Genomic DNA, 22659 nt, shown 5'->3' on the forward strand with positions numbered 1-22659 from the left:
AGAGCTTGAAGGATGGCAGAACAGAAAAATCATCCGAAAGTGCCATGAGTAATGAACAATAATGATGATGAAGCACTTGCCAACCTCATTCTATTGGCAAATGATGGCAATAAACCCATTAGGGACTATGTGTCACTCAACTTGTATGATTTCTCACTGGGAATCATGCAACCAACCTTAAACGCATCAAGATTCGAAATGAAGCTTGTAATGCTTCAAATGATTTAGATGATAGGTCAATTTGGGGGAAGGTATGGTGAAGATCCCCATGCCTATGTGAGAATTTTTATCGAAATTCGCAACACCTTTGTATTTCTAAACATCACCCCAGAGGAAGTATGACTCACATTATTCCCATTTTCACTATGCAATGATGCTAGAAAGTGAGCATACTCACTTGAAATAATATCTTGGAAACAAGTAGTAGAGAAGTTCATGAAAAAATACTTTCCACCAATGGAAAGTGCAAAAAGAAGAAGGCTAATTACAAACTTTCAACAGGAAGAAAAAGAAACGCTCAATGATGCATGGGGGAGATTCAAGAGATTAGTCAGGGATTGTCCACATAACAGACTTCTTGACTGTCTCCAGATGAAAATCTTCTACTATGGTCTAAACTCAGGATCACAATCTGCAGTAAACACTGTTGTGGCAGGTGGATTATTGGACAAAACATATATTGAAGCTAAAAACATTCTTGATCAAATCTCAAAGAACCATGAAGATTGGAAAGAAAATGAATATGGATCAAGAATGAACAACAGAAGCCAGAGTAATGATGCTATCGCATCACTACAAACATAGGTGAGCACAATGACTAATTTTCTACAGGCAATGACCATGGCCAAGTTTAGCATGAGAGGCAGGCAAGTAAGCGCGATTGCCCAAATGAATAATGGAAGTTGTGTCCTTTGTGAAGAACCTCATTCCTTTGAGGAATGCCTGCGTAATCCACAATTTGTTTACTTCATAAAAAATAACCCTTTTTCCAACACTTATAATCCTGGTTGAAGAAATCATCCCAATTTCTCTTGGGGTGGTAATAAACAACAAACACAAGCCCGCTCTCGCAATGCCCAAAGAGACGGACCACCAGGGTTTCATCAAAAACTAAATGGGCACCATTAAGTAGCCAGCTCATCTCAACCATCAACCTCCTCTTCCTTAGAAAACTTTTTGAAGGAATACATACAAAAGAATGAAACAACTCTCCAAAACCAAGCAACATCAATTCGTAATCTTGAAGTACAAATGGGACAAATCACAAGCAAATTGAAAAATAGGCCACAAGGTACACTCCTAAGCACCACGGAGATTCCTCGCAACATGGGGGGTGGGGGTGAGGAGGGGGGGGACAAGGGCAAGAAACAATGCTAGGTGGTAACTTTACGGAGTGGACGTATCACAACAGATGCAGTAAGAAGGAAATCGCACGAAGAATCTGGAACTAAAAAAGATAAAGAGTGTATGTCCAATGAAGATGTTACTAAGGAAGTACAAGGATCGGGAGAAGTTACCTCTGCAACTTCCACGACAACAGTACCACAGAAATTGCAAGTGCCTCCATTTCCAAAAAGACTGAAAAAGAAGAAAAATGATGAAAGTCAATACCAATGTTTCCTTGGAATACTGAAGCAACTGCACATTAACATCCTTTTCATCGAAGCAATAGGGAAAATGCCTACCTATGCTACATTCCTAAAGGACATCATGTCCAAGAAAAGGAACATAAGTAAATACGAGATGGTGGCCCTAACACCAGACTGCAATACGATAATTCCTCCAAAGATGCGGGACCCTAGGAGCTTTACTATACCTTGTTCAATTGGCGAAATTTATATTGGCCATGCTCTATGCAACCTATGAGCAAGCATAAATATGATGCCCTTGTCAATTTTTAAATGATTGGAGATTGGAAAACTTACTCCCACCACAGTTACCCTTTAGTTAGCAGATTGATACCTCGTGCACCCAGAAGGGAAGCTAGAAGATGTATTAGTTAAACTGGATAAATTTATCCTCCCTGCAAACTTCATTATACTTGATTATGAGGCAGATAAAGATGTCCCCATATCTTGGGACGACCATTTCTCTCCACTGGAAGAGCCCAAATCGGTGTAAATAAGGGAGAAATTGCAATGCATGTCAATGGCCAAAAGCTGAAGTTCAACATCGTTAAGGTGATGAACTATCCAGATGAAGTAAGTTCATGTGATACAGATGAAGAGTGGCCCTGCAGCTTTGATTGGAGAACTGAAGAAGAAATAGGATCGAAGGAAGAAACCATCCTTCAGTTGAATCATGTTATGCGATGACAAAAATCCAAAAAAAATATGAATAATTGAAAATAAAGGAGAGAAAAAGCACGAACAAGTCCTCACTTGAACAACCTCTAATTTTGGAATTGAAAATGTTGCCTGCCCATTTTAAGTATACATTCCTTGGGCAGAATGAGACCTTACCAATTATTATATTAGCCACACTTTCCAAAGAAAAAGAAGCAACCCTACTAAAAGTATTGAAGATGTACATTAAGGCAATATGGTGGACTCTTGCTGACATTAAATGTATAAGTTCATCCTACTGCATGCATAAATCATGATTGAAGAAGGATAGAAAGGCTTTGTTGAACCTCAACGCAGGTTGAACCCAAGATGAAAGAAGTAGTCAAAAAGGAAATCATTAGATGGTTAGATGCAGGAATTATTTTGCCCATTTCAGATAACACATGGGTTAGCCCAGTGCAATGTGCTCCAATGAAAGGGGGCATGACAATTGTACACAATAAGAACAAAAAATTAATACCAACGTACACAGTCACCGGTTGGAGAATTTGCATGGATCATCGAAAACTCAACGCGACAATAAAAAAAGGATCATTTCCCCTTGCCCTTCATTGACCAAATGCTAGACAGGTTATCGGGAAGTGACTACTTTTGCTTTTTGGATGGATACGCGAGGTATAATCAAATAATGATCACACCTGAGGATCAAGAAAAAATACCTTTCACATGCTTGTATGGGACGTTTGCCTTTCGACGCATGTTTTTCAGACTATGCAACGCCCTTAGTATCTTTCAAAGGTGCATAATGGCTATCTTTTCATTTTACCTTGAGGACTCTGTAGAAATGTTCATGGATGATTTTTTAGTTTATGGAAGGACATACGAAGTATGTCTAGAAAATCTGGAAAAGATCCTAACAAAGTGTGAAGACACGAATCTGATTTTGAATTGGGAGAAGTGTCATTTCATGGTAACTGAGGGAATTATTCTTGGACACAAAATTTCCAAATCCGGCCTAGAAGTTGATTGAGCAAAAATTGAGGCCATTGAAAAGTTACTACCACCTACAAATGTGAAGACTTTGAGAATTTTCCTAGGACATGTTGGGTTATATGAAGACTTGTCAAAGATTTCTCAAAGATTGCCAGACCACTGAACATGTTACTGAAGTTGATAGACCTTTTGACTTTAACGCTAGTTGCCATAACGCATTTGAAAAGTTAAAGAATGCGCTAGTCTCAGCTCCAGATCTGATTACACCCAATTGGACAAAACTATTTAAGCTAATGTGTGATACCAGTGGATATGCGATGGGTGCAGTTTTGGCTCAATGAATAAAAAAGGTTCTTCATCCCATTGCATACGAAAGTAAGACTCTTAATAGCAATCAGGAGAATTACACTACTACTGACAAAGAGATGCTGGTGGTGATCTTTGCCATGGAAAAATTCAAACCTTGTCTGTTGGAATCGAGGGTCATCATCCACACAGACCATTCAGCTATCAAATACTTGATGACAAAGAAAGATATAAAGACAAGACTGGTCAGATGGGTTCTACTACTTCAAGAGTTTGATACATAAATAATAGACGGAAAAAGGCTAGAGAATAAAGTCACAGATCATCTATCGCGAATTGAAAATCATGAAAATGATTACATTCAACCTACTGTAAATGCCTCCTTCCCTGATGAATTTCTATTGAAGATCGACGAGTACTTTCCCTGGTATGCAGACATCATCAATTTTCTAGTCTGCAAACAATTTCCCGAAGAATATACATCACAATAAAAAGGCTCATGCACAACTGAAAATTCTATTATTGAGACGAGCCTAACCTACAAAAGAGGCCCTGACCAAATTTTGAGGTAATGTGTTCCCAAAACAACATTTCAACGCATCCTCTATCAATGCCATGAATCGCCCTACGGTGGGCATTTTGGAAGTCAACGTATAGCTACAAGGGTGCTACAAAATGGATATTATTGGCCCACCTTATTCAAGGATTCACGCGAATATATCATGAAGTGTGATAGGTGCCAGTGCACCGGGAACATTTCAGAGAAGCATGAAATGTCGATGAATGTTATTCTGGAAGTGAAATTATTTGATATTTAAGGGATCGATTATATGGGTCCATTTTCGCCATCCAATGGCTATAACTACATCTTGTTAGCTATTGACTATGTATCTAAGTGGGTAGAGGCAATCTCATGTGCTTTAAATAATGCGATCACTGTCTCAAAATTTTTACAGAGAAACATCTTTACTCGCTTTGGCATTTCGTGTGCTATTATAAGCGATGAAGGCATACATCATCAATCACATTATTGGCAAGCTTCTGATCAAATACAACGTTTACTACAAAATAGCCATAGCTTACCACCCCCAGACAAATGGCCAGGCTGAAATATCCAATGGGGAAATTAAGACAATACTTGAGAAAGTTTTCAATCCGACGCGTAAAGATTGGGCACAAAGACTAGACAAAGCGTTATGGGCATATCACACTGCATATAAAACTATTATAGAAATGTCCCCCTATGCCCTGGTCTACTTTCCATTTGCCGTTGGTGCTTGAACACAAAGCATTTTGGGCTACAAAAAAACTCAATTTTAACTTGAAAGCTACATGGGAGACAAGGAGGCTCCAGTTGTTGGAGCTAGATGAATGGAGGCCACAGGCATACGAGAATGTCAAAATCTACAAGGAATGAACAAAGCATTGACATGATCAATGCATTCATAAGAAAGACTTTGAAATTGGCCAAAAAGTACTATTGTTTTAACTCTCGACTGCATCTTTTTCCACGGAAGTTGAAAGCGCGTTGGTCAGAACCTTTCATTATCAACGAAGTCTACTCACATGGAGTGGTAGAATTAGTCAATAAAGATGTGACCAACGCATTCAAGGTGAACGAACAAAGGATCGAGCCCTACTATGGAGGTGATTTTAATCGCGAACTCCATGGACTTGGGAAAACCCAAGTAATGTGATATAAGGAGTCCCTGCTGAAGGAACTCTATTTACAGAGAACCTTTGAGCGGAAGAGGATCGTCCAAATCCCATTGTGATTGAACGCATACTATGGAGGTGATTTTAATCGTGAAAATACCTCCATGGACTTGGGAAAACCCAAGTAATGTGATATAAGGAGTCCCTGCTGAAGGAACTCTATTTACAGAGAACCTTTGAGCGGAAGAGGATCGTCCAAATCCCATTATGATTGAACGCATACATTTACAGTCATACAAGAACAGATTATGCATAAAACTTAAATTACAGTATGCTTTTGAAATAAAAACAAAGTTTAGAGATTATACCTTTGAAGAATTGTTTTTCAAGTTAATCCATTGATCGTACTCGTTCACGAATGCATTGAACAAGTCACGAACTCTCCTCGAATAATAGCAAACAACAACGAGTAAACTCGAACCAAATAGGACACTACCACTCGGTAACCTTGGTATTCTCGGTGTGAGAATCTAGGAGTGGTGGGCTCTAGCTAATTTTGGTTAGAGGGGAAGTTTGGAGTTGTAGGAGGAAGACGATCGAGTAGAAGACAAAGCTATCGTATAGCAAGAACACTTGATCGTTTAGAGAAGTGAGTCTATCGCATAGGCTCTCAAAGCTATTGTGTAGTTACTCGATCATGATATCGTGTCTCTCTTTGGAATTATGAAACAAATTTCATTTTATGCCAATTTTTGCCACAAAACTAAATAACTACCCAAGGGTGGTTATAGAGAAAAAAGGTTAATTATCAAATAACTAATAATTATAAATAAATATGATAACTAACTTATCATATTATATTTATAACCTATAGTTTTAATATTGCATCATATACAATATATAAACCATAGTTATTTTTCTCTATTTTATAGCATTTAATATCAATAATATTTATATTAAATATAATAACTATGAATCTTATTCATAGAAAATATATTTAAATCACATTCAAATATTTATTCCTCTAAATAAATGATAATGTATCAAATATATTATGTCAATAATATCATATATAATTGAATTAATTTAATTATATCATATATAATAAAATTCCCTCTTATTAATTTGAACATTTCAAATTAACCCAAAAACTGATTTTCAACTTAAATCCATTGAGCTACCAAGGGGACCTTATGGACCTGCAGCTTGAAGCTCTAACGGTACGTAAATAACTGATTAAACTCTTTAATCACATTATATACCATCCGTTAACTGCCAAACACTCCACTAAAGATCGACAGCTGCACTCTTCGCACTACAGATATATTTCAGTGTCCATTGGATATAACCAATCAACAATACGATGACCTTCATAAATTTCTCGTAAATACATGATGACATGCAGAAATGCATGTCATCTTAGGCCTTTTACTTAGAATTATGAGGGCTAATAAGTAGAATATGTGGCAATTATGTTAGGAATTCATGAGAAAATGAGCTTGCGTCGTTCACCCTGAAGAATCTCGGCTAACCCAATATTATGCGTTATTATGTGTTCAATGTTCTATTTTTGTAGCTAATGCAGGAAGTGGACGCAAATGCGAAAATCGGACCACTGCATAAACAACCGCATGTGGAGAAACTATCCATCGCAAAGGCGAATGCGTTCAATCAACGTATGGATGTTGCGGAAATCAGCCGCATGTGTCCATCGCATGGGAGTTGCACTCGTCAAGCGATTGCGGTCATCGTGTAGAGTTGCAGTATTAAGCGAATGCGGTCACAGAATGATTGTGGCTATACGATAATGCATGATAAAGGGATCAACGCAAGGTTGGTAGAATGAACGCATCAATGCATTTCTCAGAAAAATAAAAAAAAAATGATGTTGACATCTCACCTACCACGCCATTAGCAGCAGAGCTTCAGAAAGGACTAAACACACCACGAATATCAGAATCAGAGTAGTTCATTAATGTTGTCGGTAATCCAGGCTCTATATAAACAAGTTGATAAGCAGAATTTCAACTTATCCAGGGTTTTCGCCCAAGGTTGAATCTAAGGTTTTCACCTGAGGTTCACCTAAGGCGGATCCTTGTGATCCAAACAAATGCGTGAGAAGAAGCTTGAGAGTTCTTCACCTCCTACATCGATTCCGAGTGACGACCGAAGCCTTCGACCAGAGCTAGATCTCGAGAGAGTCAGCTCCTCCGCCCATCCATGGCACCATCGGCAGCCTTAACGCACATCCGCTGGAAGCAAGTCATTGCTTCCAGTCGGTTATTTCATTTTCTCTTCTTTTCTTATATTGTATTGTATTACATTTTGTGATTAAGGAATTAATACATGATGTGTTCAATGCATTTCTGTGTTTCCTTCAACTCCATCTCCATCTTCTTTACTTAGCATCTTTAACTTTCATTGCATCACTTAGTGAGATTGCTAGAGTATCGCATACTTAGTCATGTGGATTAGAGATATGAAATATGTAACAAACCACCAAGAGGTGTGCGTTGCGTGAGTGTGTGAGAAAACCTTATTTGCTTAGTGTGAAGCTGTAGCAATGCTTGTTTATAGGCAGACGCAACACTTGTCTATGAGTAAAGTCAGTAACAACTAACTGCCTGAGAGGGTAAGTGGTTGGTCACATTAAGCAATGTAAGCTATTGTTCACTAGAGATAGGAATAATCTTAAGTCAGCCAAGTTCATGTAGTTACCTTGTCTTATGAGCGCATCATTCATCGTTTAGGCATACTTGAGAGAGTAGTCTAAAACCCAAATCTAAGACTCGAGAGAGTGGATTGGAATGCATAAGCAAGAATGGGGAACTTAGAGATAAGCTCCATTTACTTTCACACAGCGTATGCACCCTATGGATAGGATATTATATATGTCCAAGAAGTAGGATATAGTGGTTGTATGCGATCATCTCGACACTTATGCATACCCACTGCATACGTCCTAGATTTAGGCTTTTAGTGTGTGTAGCATGATCGTATGGCTTGCGTTGACTAAGGTTCCCTTTGCGGTCACTCTTAAGGGTTACAATGAAATCATCTCCACATTTTATCTATTTTCCCATTCATTTGTTTCATGTCATGAGTTGTCGTGTATCTACCTCTCTTTCTTAATCTCATTGCGTTGTCTGTTAGCTAGGAGTAGGAGTAGTGTTAGCTTAGAAACCTCCCCATCCATTCTTTTATTCAATCGCCGCATGCACATTACCATTCATCCAGCTACAAGTCCCTGAGTTCGACCTCGGATCATCCGAGAAACTTGCGTTCGCATTATACTTACCGTGAGCGCAAGAAAACTTGTGACAGAATGCATGGTCATCGCATACATTCGTTAACGCATAGTCATTCCAACGCATGACAATCAACGCATACATTAAAAACATGCATCACATATTGCGTCCACGAAATTTTAGTTGTTGAGTAATTGACATCTAATTTTCCATCATCGGTACAGCTGGGCCAAATTATCATTTTGCCCCTGTAGTTGCATCTAACTCCTTAAGTACCACTGATCCCTCTAATGAACAATAAATCATAGTCCCACTATAACTAAACCCCTCTCGGGCCAAGAGAGGGTGTGGCGTCATATTGTTCAAGACCCAGAATCAATCCTTAAAGGAGCAATTTATCTACTTATCCCTACTTCGGGGAAAAAGTGAATTCCATCTTGTGTAGTTGAGTTCCTAGCTCCCTAATTAGACGAATCCCCAAAATGGTAGGCTTTTTGAGTCGGCGATCTGGCCACTCTCACCCATGAAAATCAAAAGACTGCCCTTATAGGCAGGAGTTCACAACTCACTCAGGATTAAGGTCATATTACCTACGGTCATCCTAATGAAATGAAAGTCTCAATTATGAACGACGTATATAATGAGACTAAACATTTTGTGGTCTAGTCTTATATAAACTTCTTTGTGTAGAATATCCCCGCTCATATGTCTAATACATGAATGATCAGGATCAGATCATTTGTAGCACTTTACAACATTTGTAACACCTACAAAGCGGGCCATATTCATAGTGTCACCAGGATAAGGTATCCAGCCTTATCCATATACTACAAACCATTTAGATTATCACTTAAACACAATCCACCTGCATGTCTCCACATACATGTTTAAGTTAAAATGATAACCATGGATGTTAGTTTATTGGTTTGTGGTCAATGCAACTAAAATATCATATATTTCATAGACAGGGTGAATAAAATATCAAATATTATTAATCACTAAAATGTTTGTTCATACAAGTGTTTACAAACTACAGGACTCTACGAGATTTAGGGCATCAACCCCAACACTTGCACCATAAAGCAATATCTTTTTCAGGGGCGCATCATATCCTCTTTTTTTTTTTTTTATCCTTTTATGTTTTTGTTACATGTTCTTTTTAATTAATTGCTCCTTTGTTTATGTTTTTTTTCTTTCTTATTTTGTGATCAATGACTGCTAGCCAAAGTTGAACAAAATTTAGGAAAGGAAAATTAGGATTTCTAAGGCGATGAGTGATGCAATGAGCTTGGTGATACGTGGGAATTGTAACCCAATGCATCCCTAAAAGGCTCTTCGCAGGCGAGGGAACGATACGTCATCCTACCATAGGTCGATGAAAAGACGCACCGCCTGGCATTCCATTAGATCACTATTATTGCGTGAAGTGTTATGATTACCTTGAATTACGAGAAGACACATAGTTTCCTTTCCCATTCTTACTTCACCTATTTAAACCCTTTTTCTCAAACAACCCAAGCTCTTTATGCTTTACTAAAACCCTAAACCCTCTGAATTTTGAAAATTCTCCGGCGAAGCTTCAAGGGTTGTAAGTGTTACAAACAAATTAATCCAAATGTTCATGTGGAGACATGCGAGTTGATAACTTATAGAAATACAAGTTTTTTTTATCTCTCTCATCTAAAAGAATAAAAACTTTGAAATGACGAAATTTTTGCTAAAGAATTCATATAAGTAATCAAAGTATGCGATCATACATCTTCAACGTTTGATCTATCTAAATTTTGAGCTAATGACATTATTTTAATGCAAAACGCCCATTAATGCGGTCAAACAAGAACTATCAGAGACAAACACATGATCGCATAACCAGTTAAGTCGGTAACTTTAGGCGATGAAGCATGATTGGACATGGGCGGTGGAAGTCAAATCATAGATTGAGTTGGTGGTTGATAAGAGAACTTTGTTGAAGATTCAATAAACTTCTAACGCGTTTGCAGGCGACGCGTCAGGGTATGAAATTTAATGTACCTTTTCAGCACAATCATGAATGAGAGAAAAGAAGTCATCCTCATACGCCTATAAATACCATGCAATCTCCATGCAAGAATATATACCAGAAACACCAAATTTCTTAGAAGAAAACTCTGTAAAAAAATATTTCTCGTTCGACTATAAATACACCTTAGTCAGAGCTTGGTCTCTTGTGGAAGAAGAGGAGCTCCATTGTTCAATATCTATAGTCAAGCAGTGATCATTAGAGTCGAAGGAAGCAAGAAATTACGCACCATGACTTGATTCTCTATCCCTTCTTTAACTTAAAGTGTATTTGTGTTGTATTGTTAACGTTGAAAAGTTCAAAGTCTACAATATGAAGCATTATAACCTTATAATCATTATTCATCTCATCGCACGGTATGAACGTATCACGAGTGGAGGTATCCTGTACAAAGAGTTTATATAAGACCAGACCACGAAATAATTAATCTCTTTTTATAACACTATTGACTAAAGAGATCAACATTTTATAGAGTGACCATAGTAACTTGGCCTCAATTTGATGCGTTATTTTATGCGGTGAATCAATGAAAGGAATTACGGTGATGGAAAATGCGTTGTACAAACAAGTTTTCTCAGCAAGACCCAAGTATAAATCCTACTGAGTTTCCTGGTAAGTCCAGGGTCGAACTTAGGGACTAAGGAAAACAATATGCGGTAGTAATTTTTAAGATCATCTTGCAGTAACAAATAAATTAATGGTTTGGTTGGTTTATTGTTTGAAGTATGAAAAGAATGCGGCGGATTTGAGAAAAGATTGATTATGCGATAGATACATTGAGTATGCGGAGGAACGGGTTGAGATGGTCTTTAGCTAGCATTTCCCGAGAATGCATTCAAACTATGCAATCATGCTACACAAATGCGACAGCAAATCATTTTTCAATGCAAATGCGATAGCTTCTAATTCTAGGATGCATGCGATGAATGCGATAATGTCTATAGAGCTTATTCCTAAGTCTCTACTTCTTGCCTATGCGATGATGCAAGATGCACACTAGGACAAGATGACCACATACAATCATGACCTATCTTTAGGATGCATGTGATGCGTTAATAGCAAACAATGCTTATTCCTAAGCTCTTCTCTCTTGATTATGCGTTTCTAATCTGACTCTCCCGAGCCTAGATTCTAACCTGACTTTTCCAAGCCTAGATTCTATCCTTAGACTACCCTCCCGAGTATCTCTAATGGGCGAATGACGCATACATAATACAAGATAATCGCATAGAATAAAGATCCCCAGTTATGCTAGCTAAGTGCTTCTCAACCCATTCGACAGATTTAGCTACTCATGCGTAATGTATAGAGAGTGAATAGATACAAAGATGTAAATTCCATTTCTATAAATCAGTTCAGAGTACAAAATGACAATGGAAGGTAAGGATAGAGAGTCTAGTAGCAATTCCTTGTTTTCCAAGGCTTTTACAGTGTTAATTCTATTCTGCTCAAAAAATGTTCCTGCTTCTGCAGAAGTTGGCCCTCTCTCTGATCTCCACGCTTCTGGCACTCTTCCAAGTTCACCGAACGATCTCTCGGTACAATCTCACTTCCCTCGCTTCCGCCTTCTAAGTAAAAGAAAAGTATGAACAAGGCTACTTCTATCTAAGAGGAAAATTCTCTAACTGAGCGAACTTCTTCACTAAAAGTGGCCTCTGGTATTTATAGAGCTTCGGGGTGAAAGGCTTCTTCTCTCTTATGATTGTACTGATGGGATGACATTAATTCTCTGTCTGATGCGTCGAATATTTGTCATCGAAAAGTTGAGTGTACTTGCTACTGTAGTTTGTTAACGGCTTGTCAACTTAATTCAGAATCGACCGTCATCAGCTTTTTGTCCCATCGTGATTTATTATACTTTTCACCCAGATGCGCCCACCATGATGCGCCGACTCTATGTGGCAACCTTCTTGAGTAGATAATCGCAAGTGCAAATGATTGCATAGCCTTGCGTTAACGCAATCTCTTAATGTGCTCGACCGTTGATTTCTTTAGATCGCATTTTCCGCCTTGCGTCAACGCATATTCTGCACAAAAATATATAAGTTAACTGTTTTAATGCGATGGACGCATGCGATCGCCATATTGTGAACTTAATGCTTTTGGACTCAATATTGTATATTTTTATCCACGCAATCCTACATTGTTTTATAACTTAACACTGTAATAACGTACATTTCTGCTCGTTATCACAATCCTGAGTGAATTATGAACTCTTGTCAATGAGGGCAGTCTTTTGATTTGTATGGGTGAGAGTGGCTCGAGTCGCCGACTCAATCAGTCTACCATTTTAGGGATTTATCCAAGTAGGGAGCTGGGAACATAGCTACATAAGATTGAATTCAATTCTTCCCCTCTTTAGGGTAAGTAGATGAATTGCTCCCTTAAAGGCTGATTCCAGGTCTTGAACAATGATATCTCACTCTTTCACTAACTAGTGAGGGATTTAGTTTATAGTTAGACTATAAACTGATTGTTCATTAGAGGGATCAATGGTACTTAAAAAGTTAGATGTCATTATAGGGGTAAAGTGGTAATTTGACCCAGCTGTAATTACAGACATTTCGTGAATGGTTAACTTGTTGTTGATTGGTTATATCCATAAACACAAAAATATATTTATAGTGCAAAGAGTGCGGGTATGGGCCTTTAATGGAGTGACCCACAGTTAATGAATGTAGATAAATTTAATTAAAGAGTCTAATTAATTAATCTCGAATCATTTGAGCTTCTAATTTATAGGTCCATTAAGTTCTCCTACTAGCTCACTAAGGGTAAAACAAGAATTAATTATTTTTTTCTATAAAATTGAATTGTTCAAATTAAATAAAGGAATGTGTATTAATTGTATAAAATACAATTAATATAATGTATGGAGATACATAATAATATAAAGTTTATTTTGAATTAGATTCAAAATTAAACTATATATTATGAGAGTATTAATGTTTAAATAAAATTCAAATATTAAATTAATATGAATAAGATTTATATAATGAGGAAATTAAATTTTAATTATATATGATACATTAATATAAATGCATTATATTATAAAGTTAATTTTGAGTGAGATTCAAAATTAAACTATATAATATGAGAGAATAATATATTAGAATAATTTCAAATATTGAATAATATGAATGAGATTCATATTAAAACTATAGGTTAAAATTTAATATGAATGAAATTCATATTTAATCTATAGGTTATGAAAGAGAAATACATTTGGATATGATTCAAATGTAATATTAATTAAATATATGATATTTACTTACACAAAATTAAATAATTAGATTAGTTAATATTTATTAAATTAAATTAAATAGGATTTAATTTAACTTTCGTTAAATTTTAACTCCTCATGGTTAAGGAGAGTTAAAAGTGAGTTAAAGGGAAGTTAATTAACTTTTCCTCACTTTTTCATTAAATAGAATAATATATTCTATTTTGTAGTATGGAAAATCATTCTCTGAAGTACAATCTCAAGATCTCAAGAATTCTCTCAATTCTCTCAACACAAATTTGAGAAGAGAGTTTCTCTAGAAAAGTTTTTTTCTTCCATTTGTATTCCAAAAGATTGGTTCTCACAAACCCAATCTTTGTCGGAGGATAGCAAGAAAGATTTGACGGTAGTGTCCAAGCACTTGAAGAATAGTAAGAAAGTTGCCATGGAAAAAGATTGAAGAGGTTGTCTTCAAAGATAGTCACTTTTCCCCTTAAATTTGTAAAAAGCATGATGTTTGATATGTTTATTCTTTTTTCTCTGTTTTTCCTGTTTTTTCCAAATCGAATTTCAATGGCACAAAGTGCTTACGTTGCACATTGGGATTGGATCCCTTCATATCTTACTCACTAAACTATGTCTAAATTCGTTATACATAGTTATATCGTTTATGGGGTGAATTTGTATCCGATAAAATAGGCCAAAGGTCAAGAAAAAGTTAAGAAAGATAAATCTAAGATCAAATGGATTTGGGATCAAATAAGTCCAGATGTCAACTAATCATTTGTCCTCCTAATCTAAACTTATGTAGGATAGGCAAAGATCCATCTCGTCCCAATCTTAAGAGGTAACGGTAAACTTTATGTCATACTCTCTATAAATATATTATCATAACTTGGATCTAAAACTCGAACTTGATCTTAATTTTAATTTGAGATACGTGTCTTCGTCTAAAACTAAAACTTCTTACTTATTCCCCATTTTAAAATTTTGAACTCTGACTTTGACATCATAACTCTTTCAAATTACAAATTTATCATTAAAAAGTCAAGTATGTTTTCTCCCATCCGGATTGTGGTATAAGGATGAGAGTTGGCGATGTCATTAAGGATGAGAGTGCTCTACCACTGTAGTCCAAAACTTAGACAAGCAAAACCTACAGGTTGAATTTGATCGAAAATATAATCTAGTCCAAGAAAAAAGTCGTGTAGTAAAAGACATTGAGAATCACATCCGTAATCATAAACCAAAGAAAGATAAACCCAGGAAAACTCTCTTTATGGTAAAAGATATTGGAGAATTTCAAACTATGGTAAAAAATCAATGAATAGGAAAATCACATAGACTAGAACAAATAATATCATGAAAGAATACAAGACACTGGGGATTAGTCAAGTTTCATCCTTACACTTTTCTACCAAATTATGAATAAAGTGATTGAAAAGAGTAGCTCCAAATAAAACTTCAAATATGACTAAAGTGATTGAAAAGGAGCATCCATGGAAGACTAAACGTTCGACAAATTGAACATCTCAAGGACAACCACATCCTTTTGATTCGGCACTAAAAAGTTAAACATCTAAAGTTCTAAATTATAGTACAACATCTTTTCCTTTTTTTTTTTTTGCCAAGAAAGAATGAAAAAAAAATAAAATAGAGTTGAAATATATGAGACCAAAATAATATTTTAATTCACATTTCAAAATACTATGTCTAATTTATTGGAAATATGATGTAGCCTTTTTTTGTGAATGTTTTGATAAAAGTTCCTTTAGCCCAAAAAAAAAGTTGAAAGAAAAAAAAATTACAAATCAAAGTTTAAGATTCATAGATCCATATTCAAACTTTCAAATATTTATGGATCAAATTTTAAATATTTAATAGAAAGTAGATAAAGTTCTAATGATCAAACCAAAATTTTAATCCAATGGAACATTATGCGCATTTTGATTATAAATATTAAATATCAGGAAATTTTTAAAAATAGAAAAATAAGAAAAATTATTTACACAAAATAGTAAAATTTATTTTTCGATAATAAATATTGAAAAAAGTCTATCATTGTTACTATGTGATAGACGTCGATAGAAATCTATCAATATTTTTCTTTTTTTATTATTTCTATAAATAATTTAACATTTTTCTATCCGTAAAAATTTCTTTAAACAATATTCGGGGACAAGCCTTTTTCGGTATTCAATTTATTTTATCGGAAGTGACATCTTAACTAAATTTGGGTTTTCACAAAAGCAAAAAGTACGAAATGTGGTTAATTGTTTTTTTCCCAATAATATGTGAAACAAGATATTTAAATTCCGAGAATATATGCAACATATTGTTTTTTTTATATGCTAATTTATCACTATTTATATTATATCTACTATTATGTCTTAAAAAATATGGTCTAAAGGAGGAAATTAGTAGAATAAATGACAAATTTCGATTTATACTCTCAAATTTTGAACATTGTATCAATTAAAATTTCAAATTAATACTCGTATCAATAAATTAATTTAGATACTCCATTAGTAAAGGAGGGTTTTCATTAAATTTGAGTGCTCTTCCTCTATTTTTTTTTCTACTTGTTTAGAGAAAATTATATGATAATTTTTCCGACTAATTTGATAGAATTTTAGGAGAATAATTTTTTTATTTAGGTAATTTTGAATTGATTTTAGATTGAGTCTAGTGAAAATAGCCCCAAATCACTAATCGAATGTCTAAATTGATTGAAAGTTTAGGGTTTAAATTAAAACGACTTTTAGTGTGAGGTTTTAAATGATACCATCACTAAAGTTTAACGGTGTAAATTGATATTTGACCTAAACTAAATAAATAAAAGTGAGAAGAAAACTCAATTCCCACTCACATGTGTTGCTTGTCTCCTGCTGATTGTAACTTGTCCAATCATCTTAAGTTGGTATACTCCATGATTTTCTCATTCACTTTGACAAGAAGATTTGTGATTACTTAAATTTCAAGTAACAAAAATCTACACATTATTTAAATTATGACAATATGAATATATTGTGATTTTAACTTTCACAATAGTATTAACTTTTACAACTTGGAATTGTTCCTTGGAAGCATTCATTCAAATGTGATGAATGCAAAAAGAAAAGAAGTAGAAATAATACAGAAAAAACAATTAAGAGGCAAAAGAAGGGAATTGAAAGCTTACAAATCCATGGCTTGGAAATATTTGACCTTCCAAGATGAGAACTGTGACTCTTTCAGCTTCTTTGAACAATGCCAATGGAAATGACAGAAAAAAATCCGAGCTGAGGTTGCAATCATGTCTATCCCTCATGAAGACGAGGACGAAGAATGAGAAAACAATGGAGAAGATGGAGGAGGAGCTCGTCTCGTCCGACTTCTTCCTCGGGGAAACGTCAAACTAGGAGAAGAAGTTGCAGATGAAGAGGAATTAGAACTCGAAGTTTTTGTTGATTCACTTGTCAATTCCTTCTTCGTTTCCATGGTTATAACCTTGTCTTCAATTCTGTTGTGGTGCCGGATTCTTGTGGAATTTAAGGTCACTGGTAGAACACAATTACAAAGAAAGCCTGAAAAAGGAAAGAAGAGAACAGCCATTGATTCAAAATGGGGTGGCACAAAACCAAGCAAGCTGGAAAATTTCAATTCGAAAATTTGTATACGCCAATGGTCACTAGATACAAATTCAGAGTACTTTTGCACTGTCGGTCTAATTATGATGGTCTCGAATAATTTCAAAGCAAGCTGATGATGAATATGATCTTGCTACTAAAGTACTTCAATATTATCACGAGCAAGGAAAAAAATGAACTCCAAATCTCAATTTGGGTTGTGTTCATATTCATCAGAAAATTATGTTAGTCTCTTATGAACTTGAAATCAGTACAAATGCAGAAACTGAAAAAGAATCTGATATACTAAACAAGCCACAAATGGATAAAAGAAAGAGGTAGTTTCTTACATACCAATTCTAGCAAGGCGATTAACCCAATTTGGTATGGAATTCCCTGTGAGCTTAATACAAGCATCATTGCAAAAATGGTTGCAATTTTTGGTGATTAAATTGTATGCATTTCCCTTGTAGATTTGAGCAAGTTCCTCCATTAAAGCTCTCACCTCTGTCGGTTTCATATCTGTTTTCCCTACCAAAACTGTCTTCCTAAATCTAAAACCATCGCATTGCTTCGGCACTCCTTCAAAAATTCCTGTTGTTGAGTACTCGTGAGCTCCGAATGCGTATTCCACACCATGAACTACAATCGAAATCAACAGCTAAAATGTCAAATCGAGTTCCGCAAATTCAACTCAAGGATCTGCTATTGAGCATAAGAACGCCACCGGCACCGACTGCGAAATCAACATACTATAAAAGAAAACGAGCTGGTTCATTCAAACGAAAAGCTGGAAATAGCGGCGAAATCAGAAATGTATAATCTACTCATCTGCCGGAAAATGCTCGAAGTTCGATAGCTTAATCAGTAGTATAATTAACAGAAAAGATGCTGAATCGATACAAAAACGGGCCGTAATATGAGCAGACAGTTCATGAAGAAGCGTTTTGTTAATCAGAACAATTTTTCTCACAGCCGAATGCATCTCGATTCACAGTACACACGATTAACAGTCACTAAAACCTTCTTCCTATCCAAACACAAATCAAAACAAGCAAAAGAATGTCGCAAATCGCATCGCATCAACGAATTAGCAAGATCACGAAGAAGGAAAAAAAACGCTAAAGCAGCATTAGAGCTTCGGCCAAGAGAAAACAGAAAAACTCACGAAACGCCTCCGGAAACGAAGATCAAACGGAAGCAATTACTGCCATTACTGACCTTGAACTCCAGAATGGAAAACGCCGAGGCCAAACCAGTAAGCGTATCCATTGATCGCGGTTAGATCATACACATTCAGGTAAACCGGCACGGATCCTCTGGTGGTTTTTCCGATTGGTTTCTTAAGCAAAAACATCATTCCAATCTCAATTCATGGCCAAGAACTCCCAAAAAATGGAGTACGAAAAATGCAGAGAGAAGTCCTGGAGATATGGAAAATTTGAAATTCAAAATCTGTGGGGAAGAATTGAAACTCTTGTTTCTTAGTTTGCAATTCTAACGGGCGTCACCGGCGGCGACTCGTTGTTAAACACCGAAGATATGATCTGGACCGTGGATGATTCTAGTTTGGTGAGGGAATATCATCAGGCTTGGTTTTGGGCTCAAATTACATCAATGCCACTGAGAGCTTTTTAGCTGTCTCCCTCCTAATTTTCTCGTGCTAGCTTAGTATATATACTATAATTTGATCACTAGCATAAATCTCATTTCTCTAATTATATCTCTAATTATCCCAAAAAGAAAAAATAAATGTGTCAAAAAGAAAGAAAGGGAAAAAAAGAAATTTTTTCAGCATAATCTATATAAAATAGACGATTATGAAGAGTATATTTACATCTCCATTTTGTCCTTACAATTTGTCATTATTATTGTCTTGTCCTTCATTACAACTCGAATTGAAGGTAACATGTGAAGCGATATATTTTTTCATATTTAATGAGGAAAATATGTTTAAACAAACAATCACGTCATTTGCTCCGTTATAACTATTTGAGTCAAAATGGTAAAATTTTTGTGTGGGTATAATGTAAACCATATAGATATGGAAAATTACAATCTAACATTGAGATATGATTATATGATAGTTATGTACTTTGTCTCATTACAACTATTTAGATCAAAATGGTACATAATAAAGTGGTGTATTTTTTAATGTACAAGGGTGATTTAGAGCTTAGATATGCAATGTTACGATTTGTCGTTGGAAAAACTAAAACAATATAAAATAGAAACCAATGGACAACAACAAACATTTTTTAAGAGTATAGAGATCAGAAACATATGTTCTAAAATTTTAGGGACTAAAGTGGACAAATGTTGAAAATACAAGAAAGATAATAAAACTTAAAATGTAGGGCCTTAAATATTTTTTTAAGAAAAAAAAAGAGATTTAAACATAGATAAAGAATACTTATTTGATGTAATTATTTGAAACAAGAATTAATTTAACTCCTAATTTTTTATATATTTTATACTAGTTGAACTACGTTTTGGTTGCACCGTAGACTCTAAATTAGACTAAGTTATAGTATATATTGTAGCTCTTATATACATCAAACGTTGAATAATTAACTTTAGTATGTTCGCATAGTTTTGAAGTTTTATATTTGTAATAATTTATCAAAATAATATTTGTAATATTTTAGTATTTATCCTTGAAAAAATCTATAAGATATCCATTTTTGAAATGTAAATATTTAATCGCTCAAATTAAAAAATATGTTTAAGTTTTTCACTATTTATCGGTCTACAACTTTAAAGAAATTTTTAATCATAAATACTAAATCGTTACAAAATTTAATTGTATATACTAAATTCTCAATTCAACCTAAATATAATCTTCCTCTTTAAAATTAAAGTTTCAATCTTCCATCCCTGTAATTATTATATGAAAAAAGAATTAATTAAGACACATATGTCTTTAATCAGTAAATCAAATATTTGAATACGTCCTATTCCATTTATTGTTTAATTAAAAAAATATGTCCCTAGTATTTTTAAATTTTTAATTTAATTTTTTTATATGTATAATTATATCATATTTTCTTTGAGTACAAAGAAAATTAAAAGATTCAAATCACGTGTCTTTTGGTCACTAACACGTATTATATATCACTTGAACTATGCTTTCGTTAAATCGTCACATTCTTAAATAATAGCGTCGAAAAAATTGACTAATAAAAATTGTGTGACATTATTGTCTTTTTTTTAATAATAAATATCTATGCCGTTCGATATGATTTTTTAAAAAAGGGATAAGAACTATAGTTTGTAATATGAGTAAGTTGGTTGGATTTTGTAATCGCTGAGGTGGATGCTTAAAATATTTTATTGTACATGTCCTCTTTCGATGCTATTTCCATTTTATTCATCATGTTCTTTTGTTTCATAAATAATCTAACTATATCCGCTTTCTATTTTTTTTTTTTTTTAATTTCATTCCTACTCTTTAATTTTTCAAATCAGGTTCGCAATGGGGTAGGACAAGATCAGTGATACACTAGCCATTTCCATTTTGGTGAGGACTTTTAATCTCCATCCCCATCCTATTTTTCATTTTGAGGAGTCGAGGTCGGAATTGAAAAATCCCGTTTGGGATCAGATCTTCGCAGAAAAAAAATTTCTGTCTTTTATTTTTTATTTTTAATTATTTTTATTCAAAATCAATAAATGTATTTATTTGAAATAGTACACCTTTTAGGTAACAAGTTGTATTATTATTGTTTTATTTATTTAAATTAATAATAAAAAAGTATTTTAACATTTCTTTATTTTAAAATTTAATCAAAAATTAAAGTTAATTAAATTATGAAATAAAATAAAATAAAACAAAATAAAACCTGTAAAGCTACTGCTTATATATATGCATTAAAAGTTAAAAAAAAATATATATTCGGGGCAAGATCTTTAAGGCGGAATAGGGATCGGGGACGAGACGGGAATGCCCTCCCCATCCCCGCCCTATCCCTGATTCGGGGATCCATTTAGGGTCCTCAGTTTGACCTCATTCCCCATCAAATCGAGGATTCTCCGCTCAAATTGAGGAGGGTACCCGTGGAGATCTGACCCTGCAGAGATTTTTGCCAACACTATTTCAATTATACTTTTGATAATCACACACATACATATTTATTTTGAGTTCAAATTTAGAGCGTAGATTATTTAGAGTATTGACAACGCACATTAATATTTGTATTGATTTTGTAGACATTTTTAATTAGAATAAGATATGTATATTATACCATCGTAAATCTATTTAACTCGAAAGTTACATTTGTACAACATGTAACAATAAAATTGAACTTATGTTTTATATGTAGGGTTAACTCATCTGAATCTCCCGATTTATTTAAATTTCGTATTATATAAATTTTAGCATAATAAATCCACTTATAGACGATAACAATTTTTTATATATATAAATAATTATCCCACTAAATTAAATATAGCTTGAAACATTAGTTTCTTGTTAATATTGTTACAAAACATGCAGGGAAAAAATGAATTTTTGACCAGTAAAATATAGTGATGATGCTCTTACCATTTCAACTAACTTCATATTGACATCCAAGCTTAAAGTTATATAAAACTATGAGTTATTTTTAAGAAATGGATTGTCGAACAGATCAGTGTATTGTTGTGTCGTGGTAATTACTGTCTAGAAAGCAAATTTGACATGACTTTGGTACAAAACGTTAATGTCGGTTGCTCCCCAAGATTAACACTCTAACCTTTAGACGTACACTCGTCGGAGGGAGGGTTGAAATCGATGAGAATGTTTACTCATGATCAGAAAAGTAAAGAGGGAGCAAGAGAAAGAAGCAATATGTTTTCGTCAATAGATGAGAAAGCAAAACCATATTTGGTTTTTGAGGAAGGAAATGAGATCAAATGGTTAGACTTGGAAGAGAATTAAATTTCCAAATCTGAAATCATTAACCATCTAAAAAATTTCATATCTAAATTTAATTCATAACGGTTATAGAAATTAAAAGAAAAAGAAACAAACGTTTTTTTTGCACAAGCGTCGTTATCTGAACCCGCTCATCCAGCTGAATTGACGACAGCAGCATGTGTGGGAGAAGAGCCTTAACTACCACTCCAACCACTTTTAGAAGTCCTTTGGAGAGCTCTCATATTTATATTCTCTTCCCACTCCTTGGTCTAACGTGGGACAATGAATTCTCTCAAGTGGATGGACCATGAGTCTTGAGACATTTCTAACCGTTTAACTCTACATTTTAAGTTTTAAAATTTATTAAAATTACTAATGAAATAG

General features: G+C 34.5%; 1 protein-coding gene and 1 non-coding gene across 2 annotated transcripts; both read right to left on the reverse strand.

Annotated features, from left to right (window-relative positions):
- Positions 1 to 468: 468 nt before the first annotated feature.
- Positions 469 to 575, reverse strand: LOC120087378 (small nucleolar RNA R71). Its single transcript, XR_005484515.1, has one exon. It is a non-coding gene; the product is annotated as a small nucleolar RNA R71 (small nucleolar RNA).
- Positions 576 to 16772: 16197 nt separating this feature from the next.
- On the reverse strand, positions 16773 to 19028 carry LOC120086495 (deSI-like protein At4g17486). The gene is made up of 3 exons (XM_039043176.2): positions 18600 to 19028; positions 17733 to 18020; positions 16773 to 17336 (listed from the first exon to the last, which is right to left on the reverse strand). The coding sequence occupies exons 1-3, from the start codon at positions 18736 to 18738 to the stop codon at positions 17077 to 17079; spliced, it is 687 nt and encodes a 228-aa protein (XP_038899104.1). The 5' UTR covers positions 18739 to 19028; the 3' UTR covers positions 16773 to 17076.
- Between the last annotated feature and the right edge of the window lie 3631 nt (positions 19029 to 22659).

This window comes from Benincasa hispida, chromosome 9 (genome assembly GCF_027475165.1).
Source record: "Benincasa hispida cultivar pf3 chromosome 9, pf3_genome.v1.1, whole genome shotgun sequence".
Lineage (NCBI taxonomy): Eukaryota > Viridiplantae > Streptophyta > Magnoliopsida > Cucurbitales > Cucurbitaceae > Benincasa > Benincasa hispida.

Bases quoted from the DNA above. Each gene is read 5' to 3' on its own strand.
- LOC120086495 (XM_039043176.2), bottom strand. From the start codon at position 18,738: ATGATGTTTTTGCTTAAGAAACCAATCGGAAAAACCACCAGAGGATCC. The intron at 18,021-18,599 runs GTCAGTAATGGC...TTTCGATTGTAG, and splicing joins TTTCCATTCTGGAGTTCAAG to TTCATGGTGTGGAATACGCA. The intron at 17,337-17,732 runs GTATGTAAGAAA...TTCCTTTTTCAG, and splicing joins TAATCGCCTTGCTAGAATTG to GCTTTCTTTGTAATTGTGTT.